The sequence below is a fragment of the Geotrypetes seraphini genome, chromosome 9 (assembly GCF_902459505.1).
Source record: "Geotrypetes seraphini chromosome 9, aGeoSer1.1, whole genome shotgun sequence".
NCBI lineage: Eukaryota > Metazoa > Chordata > Amphibia > Gymnophiona > Dermophiidae > Geotrypetes > Geotrypetes seraphini.
In genome coordinates, this window is record NC_047092.1 from 169,885,538 (window position 1) to 169,900,870 (window position 15,333).

The following is a 15,333-nucleotide window of genomic DNA, read 5'->3' on the forward strand; positions in this document are numbered from 1 at the left end:
GCAGATTTTCGGGCACCGGCACCAACGCACAGGACATGCTGGTGTCGATGCCGATGTGGAGGCTACACTGGAAGTAAGAAGAGGGTTCGGGTGGGTTGGGGGATCTCAGATCGCGACAGGGGGGGGGTGCCCAATGGCGGCGGGGGGGGTGCACGATGGTGGCGGGGGGGTGCCGGATCGCGGGGGGGAGGGTGCCGGTTCACGGGGGGGGGGCTTCAGGGTGAGCAATGCCGGTTCTCGGGGGGGGGGGGGAGCAGTGCTGCTGGCCTCGGGGGGGGGGGGAACATATCAAAGCAAGTTTTCCTTACTTCCTATGGGGAAACTTGCTTTGATATATGAGCATTTTGGATTACGAGCATGCTCCTGGAACGGATTATGCTCGTAATCCAAGGTACCACTGTATTTTAAACCATCTTCCTTCCAAATAAAAGAAAATGGCTCAAATAAACCTTTTGTATAATGTATATTTAATGGGAGAACTTCCGATTTATTCCAATTTATCTTGTAACCTGAAAATTTTCCAAATTTCTCTATCAATTCAAGCAAACATGGAATGGTTGATTCTGGATTTCTCAAATAAAGCAATATATCATCCGCATATGCTGAAACTTTATATTCTCTATCTGAACGCGGAATGCCCTGTATCTTCTTTACCTGTTGAATAGCTAACCATAAAGGTTCCAAAACAATATCAAAAAGCAAAGGAGATAAGGGACAACCTTGTCTAACCCCCCTCTGCAGAATAAAACGTTCTGAAAAAGTGTTATTAATATACAATCTAGCAACAGGGGAGTTATACAACGCTTGTATCATTTGTATAAATCCTGAACCTATACCAAACCATTCCATTCTTTAAAATCCTAAGTAGCAACATTCTAGAGCTGATTGTGATGTCATAATGCCTCATTCCACCAATGCCTAAGCTCCCTCCTCATCTGCACAAGCCTCAAACCCTTTGAAATCATGTGTTTGAGGCAGAGCTTACAGGATTGGGACAGGTGTCATTCTCTATTTTGGAAGCTCCAAGGGTTTTTCGAACAAATAAGCAGCCGCCTCTTCCCTGCAGTGGGCGGGACACTAGGAAGCAAAACCCAAACGGGGATTGAGCGCGCTGGGGGGCGTGGTCAGACAGGTCAGAGATTGGTTGATCGGTCAGCCTCGGTTTTAGCCTCACGGGGGTCCTTCAGGCGAAGCGACGTCAGCGCAGGCGTCGATCGGAAACGGAAATGCAAAGCGAGGAGGACGTGCCTCTGATTCGCTCTTGGCGCCGGTGTTGTGCGGGGGGCAGAGGAGCAGCAGCCGCCGCCGCCATGGAGCCGCTGCGTAGCGAGGAGAGCGGCAGTTGGCGGCGCGTGCGCCCGTCTCCCTCCTCTCCCGGACGCGGCGTGGTGCAGTTCCCGGCCAAGCACTGCCAGCAGCTCCTGCAGCGGCTGAACCAGCAGCGGCAGGCCGGCTTCTTCTGCGACTGCGTCGTCCGCATCGGGGAGGCCCAGTTTCGGGCCCACCGGAACGTGCTGGCCTCCTTCAGCGGCTACTTCGGGGCCCTGTGCGGAGAGAGCTCCGGCTGTAGCGTCTTTCTGGATCAGGCGCAAGTGGACGCCGGGGGCTTCGAAAAACTTTTGGACTTTATTTACACGGGTCACGTCAGTCTGGACAGGTAAAAAGATTCGCTGCTCCGGCGAGGGCTTCTTGTAGCCGAGGCGTCTGCGGTCGCTTTTGCCTTTGGGTGAGAGCCGTCACTTGCTTGGTTTAGAGAAGTATGCAAGGCTGGAAAGCATGCCCTTTTCTGCCTTAAAATGAGTGGCCACTTCATGACACTAGAAATCTTAAGTAAAGCCTGACCCGGAAGCCTTCCCTCTTGAGCATAGAGTAGTGGAAAACTCCTCCCCCCCCCCCCAAAGTCTGATCCTAGTATTCTTCCTACCTTCTCCACCTCCTTGAGGTGGTTCATTGTCAATCGCGCGTTAACATTGTAGCGCAGACAATTCGGTGCAAGACCCCAGCGCACCGCCTAAAAAGTGACTTTTAAGAACCCCCCCCCAGTTTACTTCAGACTGTTCGCGCTGCCGTTGGAGGGAGGGGGGGTTGGAACCCTCCATTATAGAATAAACTTAACTTTTCCTGATTTTTTAGGAAAAAATTAAGTTTTCTCTATAATGTGGGGGGTTACCCCCCCACTCCCCCCCCCCATCAGCAGTGCAAACAGTCTGAAGTAAAGTGGGGGGGTTGGGTCCCCCCGACCCAACCCCCCATCAGAGCCCTTTAAAAGTCACTTTTAGGCAGCGCGCTGGGGTCTTGCTCCGAATTGTTGGCGCTGCAATGTCGGCACACTGAAGTCTCGTGCTCTTTTGTCCCGTCACCCCTTGAGGCCCCTCATGCATCCCTTTCTATTTGTCCCACTGTTCCCTCTGCATCACTACATCCAACATTTCTCCCTCTCATTTCTACCTCACTCCTTCCACCACTAGGTCCAATAATTCTCTCTCCCTCCCTATGCCCCACAATTCTCTTTCTTAATTTTGCCATGTGACCTTTTCTTTCCCTCATGCACCCAAGCCCAACTATGTCTCGGTCATGTTCCCTCCCTTCTTGCTTCCATCTGTGTCCCAACACACCTTCTCTCATGTCCCAAAACGCCTCTCTCCCTTCCTCTATTCTTGGTCTCAAAGTGCCCCTCTCCTTCCTGCAGGTGTTTACCTTCTTCTGGCCGGCTCCCTCCTCCTTCCAGTCGCACTCATTTCTCTTCAATAAGCTGCAGGCAGCGGCTCTAACATGTGGTCAGCGGCTGATCCAGAAGTGTCTTATGTCGGAGGGAAGACTTCCGGATGAGCCGCTGCCTGCGACTTTGTGAAGAGAAACAAGTGTGGCTGGAAGGAGGAAGTCAGCCAGAAGAAAGTAAACACCTGCAAGAGTGAAGCACAAATTTGGGATGAGGGAGAGAGAGGAGCGTGTTGGGACATGGATGGGAGAAGCAAGATCCCTGTTTGTTTGTAAGTACGAGTCTGACATAAGTTGGATGTTCATAATCTGAGAACTGCCTGTACATAGGAGCCAACTTTTCAAAATGATTGAGGATGCTAAACCCAGCACAAATTAACCTTCCCTGCACACACTCGAGGAACTTGCTCAATATTGGGTTTGCTTAAACACCCACACAGCTAGTTCCTGTCCCAGGATGAACAACCTCTGTGGCCCATAGGAGAGCAGCTTTGGCATCACTGCTTTGGTACCAGTGGCATAGCTAGGACTGAATGGGCCCTGAGAAGAAAAACTGAGAAAGGCCCTCATACATCATCTCTCCCAAGGTGGTGGGGACTAGGGAGGGAGAAGATAAGAGGAAAGATGAGCTCCAGAAAACAAATTGCAAAAAGCAAATGCATTCCAGACCTATGTAGGAAACCTGTAATAAAAATAGAAATTGAAGCGCAAGATATCAGATATCCATGTTTCCCAAAAACTGACATATTACACTTTATAATTTCAGAAACAAAATATACTTGTTCCTGTCCCTAAGCTCTTTCCATGTCCAGCATCTCTTCTGTGTCCTGTCCCCCCCACTCCCTGTTGTCCAGCATTTTTCACGACTTCCATCTTTGGTCTCCCCTCTGCACATCTGCCCCACTCTTCCCCCACCTCCTTTGGTCTCTCTCTTCACCCTGTTTACCCCTGGGTCCAGTGTCTGTCCCCCTCCCTTCTCTACCTTTGGTCGAGACCTTTTTTTCACCTGCATGCTCTCTCCTCCCTCCCCCCCACAGTTTCTGTCTTCCTGCTACATCCCCCCTTTCTTCCCCTTTGCTCCAGGTCTCTCTCCTCTGCTTGCCCCTCCCCCTCCATTCCAAATCCTTTTTTCTTTCTTTCCTCTCCTCCCTCTTGTCTGGGTTGGATCTCTACAACTGCTCTTTCTGGTCCTCCACACACTGAGGCAGCTCATGGTAGACAAAGGACTAAAAGTGCTCGCTCTCTCTCTGCTGACAGTCTTTCCTCAGCTACATCCTGCCCACAGGAAGTTGCATCAGAAAGGCAAGACATGGCAGAGGAAAACTCAATTGGACATGAGGCCACCTTCATTGCTGTTTACCATAAGCTGCCTTGGTATGTAGAGCTCGAGGGGATGGCGAACTGTAGAGACCCAGGTGAAGAGGAGAAAGGAGGGGTCAGCTGCAGGTGGCCCTGGGAATTTAGCTGAGCTCACTCAATGGTAGCTATGCCCCTGGTTGGTACCCTTTGACTAAATTAGGTTTCAGGTTTTTTCAAACACTTTGATATAAAAATTATATTGAAACTAGGTGGGTTATGTTTGTTGCTGCTTCCCTGTTTGAGCAAGAACATTGTATAGCTCCCATAATCTATAAAACAGAGGGATGAATGCTGTAGGAATTGATGCCCGAATGTACTAAAAATTGTTAAGACCACATGGGTTGCTGCGGGCTGATTAATTGTCCAATTTTAAAACAGCAATAGATGTTTAACCAACTTTGCATGTAAATTAGTTTTCTAGAGGTCGGCCATAATCCCACCCCATCAGTCATTGGAAAAGCAACTTTTACATATGCGTAGATCTGGCAGGGAAAGCCTCGAAGTAGCCTCCTGCCACTCAACTGTTCGGGGCAGGAAGACCTTTTTTTTTTTTTTTTTTAATGGCACAGATGTGGTACGTCTTTTACACATTAAAAAAAGTGTCACAATGACCGCCCATGAGGCCCCTCCCCCTAAAAAAAAAAGAGACAGGAGGGATGCCCACTCCCTCCTGCCTTGAACACAGCCCAAAACCTGGACCCCCACATTCCTGACACCAAGGCTCCCCCTTCTGAACACTCCCACCAACAAGTCCCCAAGAGAAGGCCCTGCTGGGCTGGAGTCAGATCAGAGCCCTCCAGCTCAGAAATCCCCCTACCTCATACCTTGTAGAAATCCAGGAAGAGGGATGTCCATTCTCTCTTGCTGGCAGACCTGCCTCTTCAAAATGGTGGACCTTCCCCTTCCCGGTGCATCCTGGGATTTGGGGGAGTGAGCTTGAAAGGGGGTGTTTAGACCTGAGTCCCACCAAGGCTTTCTCATGGGGACTTGGTGTGGTAATGGAAGGGGTCAGAAGGGGGAGCCTTGATGTCATAAGGAGTGGGGGGAGGGGGGTTTCAGGTTGTGGGCAGTCGGGGGTATGGAGGTGGTCTAAGTGGCCAAGGAGGGAGGGAATGGGCATCCTTCCTGCTGAATTTTTTTAAGTTGTTGGGGAGGAGGGCCATTGTAGAGGGAGGGGCATCCAGGTGGCTAAGGCAGGAGGGAGTAGACATACTTCCGGGTGGCCATGATCTTCCAGGGGGGGGGGAGAGGGAGGGGTTGCTAGGAGCAGGAGGTTTCTGAAGCAGGAGTGAGTGGGCAGCCCTACTGTCTCTCCTTTTTGGGGGGCAATATGGCAGACGTTTTTTTTTCGGGTCATTAGAAGAAATCACTATTTCATTCATCGCAAAGTGATGTTAGGGCATCAATCAGTGGACTGATTTTAATATTAATGAGGTTCTTTGCATAGCAGAGTTAGAGGCTGCAATGGACGCACGAAAAGCATGTGGTGAGCTATTGTGTACATCAGTTGGTTAAATTAGGTTGACGCTAAACAGGTTCAACTGATTTAGCGGTAATTGTTAGACGCATGATGACTTTAGTGCATCTGGGCCTCAGTCAAAAAAGTCCATATGAATTGTAGTTCTTACGTGTTCTGGCCATTTTTGCAATACATTTATAATATAATATTGCAAGATGACCAGAATGCCCTTTCATATCCAGTGTTACCTAACTTTAGCATAGTCCACCCTACCAGCTTGTTCTTACACAGCCTATTAAGAAAGTTTGAGAAGAAAGGAAGTTTATTGGCTGTGACAGAAGCTGCTTCATCCTTTTCCCCTTTTTGCTGTTTTTCCACCCAATGTGTTCTCTATCAGGGACTGAAAAAAAATAGAGGACTTATAAATCAATAACTATTCTTACAGCAAAATGAAGTATCCTGTAGTGTACACTTTTTAGTTTTATGTGCCTAATCTGATGAAAGTTCATTTTCAGAGAAAATGCCATTTAGCATTGTTGCCTTTCAGTTGCAATGTTAAAGAAATCCTTCAGGCGGCTGAGTTTCTCAGAGTGGAAGAGATGGTGTCACAATGTAAAATAAAAATGGAATCCATTGCAGTCCTTGCCAATCCTTCCACAGAGATGACTCTCATTGGAGAATGCACAGCAATAAATCAGCAAACGTATTTCCTGCCTCTGGGAGATCAACGTAATCCAGGGAAATCACCAGAAGTAGTTTCGATTGACATTGTCCAAAGTAAATCAAAAAGAGTAATTTTAGGAAAAAAGTCTTCTCAGACCAGAAAGAGGAAAAAAATGTTTGCCCCTCAAAGAAAGGTACAAAAGAAAATTGTGCAATATCAAAAAGACCTTCTAAAATCTTCAGGAGTTGAAATGTTTTTAGATGCAAACAAACTTGCTACAGAGATAACGGAACCAGCTGTACAAGGGCATGATCCTTCGGACTTGCAGCTAGCATCTGCCTTGGATAATGAAACTTTTCTTATGCAGGATATTACTGTACAGACTGTTACAATGAAGCCAAAATATGCAAAATCACAGCAAAGCTGTGCTTTGAAAGGCCACTGTATGTCTAACATAGCAAGCATTAAGAACATTTTTCCCATGGAAAGTTCGGAGAAAGAACTGGATCAGAAATACTCAAAGAAAAAGCCTGCTTGTAACACTTGCGGCAAACACTTTTCTGAAGCCAGCAGTCTGCGACGACACATGAGAATCCACAAAGGAGTCAAACCGTATGTCTGCCACCTTTGTGAGAAAGCATTTACCCAGTGCAATCAGCTGAAAACTCATGTAAGAACTCACACAGGTGAGACTGTCTTAATATTCAGGGCTTGGGGAGGGGGTACTAATACTGCTACTATTTATTCTATAACGCTACCAGACGCATGGCAGCGCTGTACATTAAACACACGGGGGTAAACTTGTCACTGAAACCTCATACTAGTATTCAAAGTCATATACCAATGTATCGCAAATTGTTGGCAGATTCCAAGTGTGCCTCAAGACGCTGGCAAGGAGGGAGAGGTCTGACTGCTTACAGGACGTGCCTCTTGTGGCAGGAGGTACATCCTATAGGCTGTCAGCTGGTACCGATGACTCTCCTACTCTTCCCCAACAGCAAAGGGATAGGTTCAGGGTTCCGGCCACATGTGTGGACATCGACATGATGACGTCATGCATGCTTATGCCGTCATCGCATCGACATCCGTGCACTTCCAGGCGCCGGGGTTTAGTGTGCCCCGGTGCCGAAAAGTTTGCAGGACACTGTTATATACAGTGCAAATTCTTTCTTTTTCAAGTTTGTGGTTTTTTTACTGCTCATTTTCAAATTGGAGCTGGGATCTGACACCTGGAGCTCTCATTTGTAATTAAATGGATTTTATTTCCCTTTTTGTGTTACCTCCCAATTTACTTTTAGTATAGTCATTGCAGCAGCAGTCCTCGGCTGAGGGCCATGCACAAAGGCTCTTTAAGGAATCCTGCTATCATGGGCCCTAAATCCAGCTATTAAGAGGGTAATTTTGTAACAGGACAAGTAGGGTATTGAGGCAGGTAGGTACTACATATGTCCCTATTTTATTAAAAAAAAAAACCAACATATGCCAGAGATAGATTCACACATTTCCACTTGCTCCAAGGCAGATATTAAGTGTGTGCGTGTGTGTGCCAGAAAGAGGTATTCATTTTGAAGTATGCATTCATCATTGGAACACCTGTGTGTAGATCACATAAAAGCACATTTGTGCTTATTTTGTATGTAAGTACAGTCAAACATCGGTTTGCGAGTAACCCGGTTTGCGAGTGTTTTGCAAGACGAGCAAAACATTCTCGCAAAACTTGTCTTGCAAACTGAGTGTTGACTCGATATGCGAGCACCCCCACCCGAACAACTTGAAACTTACCCCCCCCCCCCCACCTTCCCCCTGTCTGGCACCGGCACGCAACCCACAGGACATGCCGGTGCTGCTTGAAGAACTTTCTGCCTCTGCTGGGCCTTGAGCATGCATCTGCGCATGCTTAAGGCCTTCTGATTCTCCCTCTCGCTGAGAATCTTGGTGAGAGGGAGAATTAGAAGTCCTTGAGCATGCGCAGATGCATGCTCAAGGCCGGCAGAAGCAGGAAGATCTTCTAGCGGCACCAGCACGTCCTGTGGGCTGCGTGCTGGTGCCAGACGGGGGGGGGATAAGTTTAAGTTGTTCGAGCGGGGGGGGGGGGAGCAATGCCGGTTATCGGGGGGGTGCTCGCAAATCGAGTCAACACTCGGTTTGTGAGACAAGTTTTGCGAGAATGTTTTGCTCGTCTTGCAAAACACTCGCAAACCGAGGTTTGACTGTATTTTGGTTTATGAGCATGCTTCTGGAACGAATTATGCTCGTAAACCAAGGTTCCACTGTATATCCCCAAGGCAATTTGACAAGTGCTCACTTGAATATGTAAAACAGTGTTCTAGGTTCTTAGGACCCTTAAAATTATCCTTACCTTTATCTGCAAGTCTCCAGCCTCATCTTCCAAGGGTTTGATCCTTGGCAAATCTCACACTAACAAAGCAAAAATAACCCTTCACCTCTAATGGTTAGAGCAATGGGCTGAGGACAAGGGAAGCGAGGGTTCAAGTCTCACTGGTACCCAAGCCACAAGAGGGGCAAGTCATTGTACCTGAGGCAATGGAGGGTTAAAATGGAGATTGTAACCCTGTGGAGACAGGAAAATAATTCATGTACCAGAACGTAACTTTTCTTGAAATATCACCAGAAAAGGAGAGGAGCTTAATCCGAATCCCTTGTTCGGATACTCCCACTGTGTGACCAACTTCTGTCTCCTATCTCCCAGGGGCAGTGAGCACTGCTTCTGTTGACACATTTAATTAAAAAGAAAAAGATATGCATAGATTTGAAGGGCAATTCTTTAACTGGACACCCACATGTACATGCCACTTGAACTCATATAAATACACAATAGCAGCACTTTCACAGGTAAGCATGCACTTAGGCACATAAGTGGCAGCCAAGAGACTTATGTTCACCCTTACAGAATAGAGTTTAAGTGGTATAGCACATAATGCAAGAGAGTCATTTGCAAGGATGGGGTATGGGTGGTGCTGTCACATGCATAATTTATATGCATTCTCTTGCCACATTTAGGTGCTCACAATTATACCAGATCTGTGGCAAGCTGATGGTATGATTGTATTCTATAACAGAATTTGGGCATCCAGGTACCATTTATAGAACGGATTCATGTCACACAGCATTGGGGTGCCCTCTCTTTAGAAATAGGGGGGGCCAACATGTAAAGCCTGCTCTATACACAGTAAAGGACCGTTAGCCATACAATTTTATATTTATATGAATACTGAAAAGATCAATGTCTAATTGTTAGTCTGTATTTTGATTACCTTCTTACCATAAAGATATCCAATATTTAATGGTGTAATCACTTTTTCTTTATAACCCTATTAGCTGTGCTTTCTAACTGATGATCTCTTACCAATGGGAAAATATGGACTCCATTTGCAACGACTTTGAAACTGAAATCGCTGCTCTGCACTCTTCATTGACCAGCTGTTTCACAGGTTTTTTTCTATGTATCAATGAATTAAATAACTTTCAATACTTTTATTCTTTCTTCTTTTATAACAGTGTTAAAAGAAAGCACTTATCCTGTATGCTGCTTCCTTAGTGTCGGTGGGGACTTCTCACCCGATGTGTTTCGCCTATGCGGCTGCCTCAAGGATGTCCCCGAATGACACCAAAGTGCTGAGAGATCTGGGCACAACGGTGTTATTAGGAGACATCCTTGAGGCAGCCACATAGGCGAAACACGTTGGATGAGGAGAGTCCCCAGTAGATATTGAGGAAGCTAAGTGCTTTCTTTAAACACTGTTATAAAAGAATAATAAGAAGTAATGAAACAGCGATTAAAGTTTCAAAGTCATTGCAAATGCAGTGCATATTTTCCCATTGGTAAGAGAGATCATCAGTTAGAAAACAGAGCTAACAGGATTATAAAGGATAAGTGATTACACCATTAAATATTGGATATCTTTACTGAAAAGATTATGCATAGGTATTTTGTGGGTGTAGTTTGGACAGAACAGAGTCAAGTTACAATGTGTTCAAACATTTTATAAACTACATGGGTAGAATACACACATGTTTACGTATTTTTCACAGCAGCTTTAAATTTTGAGTATGGACATTTTGTGTGCTGTTAGGACTGGTTCTGGGAGTCTGTTTTATGAATGCACATAGGTTTCTGTCTGTACTTTTTACATAGGTTACCTGTAAGAAAATTGCCATACTTTTCGGACCATAAGATACATTTTTCCACCCCCAAAAAGGGAGTGGGTGTTATGGACCAAATACACCGTGCAACCCCCCCCCCCCCCCCGTACCTTTTTTAAGAAGCGGTGGTCCAGCGCTGTCTCCTACTGGATGGCTGCCTCTCTGTAGAGCGATGCACAATGCAGGAGCGCAACCTTTGCGCTTCCTGCCTGGTCCCATGCTGCTCTGTGATTGGCTGCAGTCATTACTGACTACAGCCAATTACAGAGCGGCACGGGACCAGGCAGAAAGCACAAAACTCACACTCCTGAATGTCGCGTCGCTCTACAGAGAGGCAACCATCCAGCAGGAGACCGTGCTGGACCACCATTTCATAAAAAAGGTGCCAGGGGGCCTGCCTTTGGCAGGGGGCTTTCTTCAGGCGGCTTCAGGGAGGCCTTTCTTCGGGCAGCTGCAGGCTGCTTTTTCGGGCTTCCCAGCACCAGCCCACCAAAAGCACATGTGTAGAGGAGGAAAAACCAAAAAGAAAATTCTGAACCAATTTTTTTTTTTCTTGGTTTTTCCTCCTCTACAGGTGGGTGCGTCTTATGGTCTGAAAAATACGGTACATGCATATTGAACACACTAAAATGTAAGAGATTAAATTTGCAAAAGTTAAACTTGTGTTAATTTAGCCCTTTTAAATATGGATACAAAAACGTTTTATGTACTGATCCAATGTGTATATATTGCTAAATCATAGGCCATAAATGTGGTCTAGTCAGTGGTTGTGTGGGTTAAGCTCTTCTGAACCTTTACTTTCCTTCATTAGAACATAATTTGGGGGGTTTGAATGGATCATAAGGTAGAACGTGTCAGCTGTATAATTTCAGGGATCTGGCCTACACCCAAACTGACCTCTAAAAACCAAACCTGCCTTAGCTAAGTTAGTGTTTCGGAGCTATGTGATGGGATCCCAGGTTCATCTGGTGTTTGCAGAAATCATCAGAAGGGATAATGAAACACTGTCTGGATTCACTTGGGCAATAGCAGTGAATTTGTGCCCATTTGGTTCATAAGTACTATAAACACAATCTTGAATTATTTTACCTTTTGAGCCATGGTTTATGGGAATGACAGCCAAGAAGAAAAGATGCAAAGCAATTTAAAAAAAAACATAAACATAAAGAATAATTTAAGATTTATGGTTATGTTTATTTAATTCATTAGGTGAGAAGCCATACCAATGTGAATTATGTGACAAAGGCTTTGCCCAAAAATGCCAGCTAGTGTTCCACAGTCGCATGCATCATGGTGAGGAAAAACCATACAAGTGTGATGTATGCAATTTGCAGTTTGCAACTTCTAGTAACCTGAAGATCCATGCCAGGTAGGCAAAAGTGCTGAACAGAAAAGTCTGAATGATGAACTACCAGCTAGTGAAAAAGTGATTGAAGTTGAAGTCACTTGTGGAAGGATCTTGCTTTGTGTATATTAAATATTTTGCCCTTTCTTCCTGTGGCTAATAAACATATTGTGTTTGATAGGAAACACAGTGGGGAGAAGCCATATGTGTGTGATAGGTGTGGCCAAAGGTTTGCACAGGCTAGCACATTGACCTATCACGTTCGCCGACACACAGGGGAAAAGCCTTACATTTGTGACACATGTGGGAAAGCATTTGCCGTCTCTAGTTCTCTAATCACTCATGCGAGGAAACATACAGGTAAGAACCCAAGGTGTTACATTGGAATTATTCAATATGTGTCTTTAGAAAATCCTGAGGAAGAAAGTGGCCTTGGGTTAAACAAAATAAAATAAGTTTCTTTTTGAAGTGGCAGAGGGAAATCAGTATAAATTGTAGATAAAAAGAAATGCATTTCACTGGCCCTTCAGTATTTGTAAAGCCTTAAATTAGGTGCATAATTTGAACTAAATAGTTTTTCTATTGTAATAGGTGTGTCATTCTGAATAGACAGGTAATATCCCAGTGCTCACGAGCTGTGCAGAAGGAATCCACTCCAGCTTTTGAATCCCTCCTCCTTCACTAGAGGGCTCTGTTGCCCTTTTCAATTTTTCCTTTGGCACGCGAGCCAGGAGTCTTTATGATATGCTCTTTTTTTTTAAGTTCTCCAGAAGCTTCAAATGGCCTCATTTTGCCTCAAAACTGGCAGGCATGGAGTGCTTGGATTCCTGTACCCCTAATTCATGCTAGATTTGCACTAGACGGGCACCCAAATAGTGCTTCTGCACCATATGTGCTAGATACAGTGGTGGCCCTCAGTCAAGGAGATGACCTCCATGGTCAGACTTTTACTCAGAGTTTACCGTTGACTCGTTGTAGGAATTAAACTTAGTTTAGCAGCAGTCCCTTCTGCTCCCTTCTCTATAATAAGAGGAGTGAACTCATTCTTCTTTGTTTCCCTGGCATCCTGATGTCAGTGTATTGATCACAGAGCATTTGAATGCTCCTGAAGGGTCTCTTAAAGTAACCAAGACAATGGCTTGGCTGTATCTGATGGCACAGCAGCTGTGTGCTCAGCCCAAGTTAGGTTCTTTGATAGCGTAGGTAACCAACGCACATCCCTACCAAGTGAGAGAGGCATGGTATAAAAGGATGTGCAGGATCACAGAGTGGATGTAGTTCTTAAGACAATTCAAAGCACTGACTTTGGGAATCAAAGCAGCAGCAGCAGCTTCTTTTTGATACGCACCTGTCATACCAGGTTGCATATTCTTGACCTTGCAGAGGATGAGCCTTTATCCAGCTCCTATTAGCATCATCAGTCATGAGCAAAATTTCGACTTATTTGATCTCATTCCACAGAATGCTCTGGATCAGGCAGTGGCAGGGGATTCCCCTCTAAGGCTTCCCTCTGCAGACTTCTTGTTAAGGGACAAATGTTGTTCAGAAAGGGACTGGCCAGTCTCATGACCAGTGTACAGATCATCGTCTGAGATCTGTACCTGACAGCAGACAGTGAACCTAGAGGGCAGTCTAATTTTAGTGACCCCATGTTCTTTCGGCAGTACTTAGGAGGGAGCCTCCTCTCGGAGATCCATCCAGGAGCCCAGATAGAGATTCTCAGGTCCCAGGCAGAACCAAGCCTCCAGTTCTCATTCCACTCCAACCTCCAAGAATGCACAATGACGATAGGTCTGGAGCAGTTCCCCTGAAGATAGGGGATGGTTTTCGGATTATGTGAAGGCCTGGGCGCATATCTCGTCAGACTGTTGGGTACTGGAGATCATTCAGAGCGTCTACAAGTTTGAATGTGCCCAGCCCTTAAAGGACTGGTTTGTGAACTCCCCGGCAGGGAGGCCAGAGAAAGCAAGCAGTAGATAGGTGCAAAGCTGCTGTTTTTTGAAGAAGTAAAGTATCAAGATTCATGGAACAATGCAATGTATCAAATGTTTCTTATACAGGAAGTCCCCCGGTTAAGAACGAGTTCCGTTTTTAAACGTTCTTAAGTTGAATTTGATTGTAACTCAGATACTGTACAGTATACAGTCTATAAAAACATTAAAGAAACAGTCCTCAAAATAAAGTACTGTGGTTTAAATAGAAAGAAAAGATAGGTTTACACTTATTTTTGTTCTTTATCAGTCACACTATTCCCTCTCTACCACCACATCCAACATTTCTCTCATCTCGCTTCCCCGTGCATCTGTACCTCATGCCTCTCCCACCACCATGCCAATATTTTTCTCCCTCCCTATGCCCAATTCACCTGCTTTCTTCATTTCCCCATGTGCACCATCTCTTTCCCTCTCACTCAAGACACCCAATTTTCCCTTTCTATTCCCTTCACACCTCAGCATCTCTCTCCTTTATTTCCTCCATTCTTCCATCCTATGTCCCAAATTCATGCTCCCCTCCCTCACTCACTCCATTCTGTGTCCCATGTTCATGACCCTCCCTCCTGTCTTCCTCCCTTCCATCCTTTGTCCGAAGTTTGTGCTCCCTCCCTTTCTTCTGTGTCCCAACACGACCCTGCTTCTCCCTTCTATGCCAACACAGTCCCTCTTCCTCCCTTCCTGTCCCAACGTGCCCCTCGTCATCCCCTTCTGTTCCACATCCAAAATTCATGCCTCCCGTGTTTACCTCCTCTGGCTGGATTCCTCCTCCCAGCTGCACTTCTGTTGGCAAAGTCACGAGTGGTGGCTTCTGTGCGCAGTCCACTGGTCTTCGCAAAGCCACGAGCGGTGGCTCCTGCACATCTGCGTCAGAGGGAAGGCTTCCAGGTCAGTGGGCTGCATGCACGAGCTGCCGATCGCAGCTTTGCAAAGACCAGCGGACCACATGCAGAAGCCACCGCTCGCGGCTTTGCCAACAGAAGTGCGGCTGGGGGGAAGGAGCCGGCCAGAGGCGGTAAACACCCAGGGGAGGCACGAATTTGGGATTCAGAACGGAGGGGCACGTTGGGACACGGAAGGGAAAAGGAGGGTCATGTTTGGTCAGGAAGGGAGAAAGAAGGGGCACGTTGGCACAAGAAGCGAGAAGCAGTACCCCGGTTCGTAAGTACGAGTTCAATGTAAGTCGAGCGTTCTTAAACCGGGTACTGCCTGTATTTAAAATATCTTTAAAAATCTTGACTATTCATCCTTTTGTAGCAGCTTTGTTTTGTTTGCTAAAGTGCTGCTTTATCTAACATTGACCAACCGTAGACATACAAATTGGATGGATTTGTTCTTGGTGTTCATTTTTAATGGCTAATTCTGCTTTTATATCCTGAGATGTAAATTAGCTTGATTTAGCCACAGTACCAATCTCGCACATTGTTCTTTCTAGTCCTAAATCACTTTTTGTTTCTTTAGGGGAGAAACCATATACATGTGGAATTTGTGGGAAAAGTTTTATTTCTTCAGGAGAGCTCAATAAACACTTTCGTTCTCATACAGGTTTGTATATTTTTTTTTCTTGTCAAGTATAACAATTCCCAATAGTTAATCCCTTTTCATAGGTCATTGTTACTGCCTGTGCATTAGG

The 15,333-nt window shown here is 45.8% G+C and overlaps 1 protein-coding gene across 2 annotated transcripts in view; it reads left to right on the top strand.

The window, feature by feature from the left end:
* The first annotated feature begins 1,119 nt into the window (after positions 1-1,119).
* The window catches only part of MYNN (myoneurin), a 46,200-nt gene continuing 31,986 nt past the window's right edge, over positions 1,120-15,333 (top strand). For both annotated transcript variants that reach the window (XM_033959676.1, XM_033959675.1), the window contains exons 1-5: positions 1,120-1,657; positions 6,084-6,886; positions 11,574-11,733; positions 11,891-12,069; positions 15,162-15,245. In XM_033959676.1, coding sequence (XP_033815567.1) covers positions 1,227-1,657; positions 6,084-6,886; positions 11,574-11,733; positions 11,891-12,069; positions 15,162-15,245 — 1,657 coding nt within the window. In that variant the 5' untranslated portion in view covers positions 1,120-1,226. The remainder of the gene's footprint in view (positions 1,658-6,083; positions 6,887-11,573; positions 11,734-11,890; positions 12,070-15,161; positions 15,246-15,333) is intronic.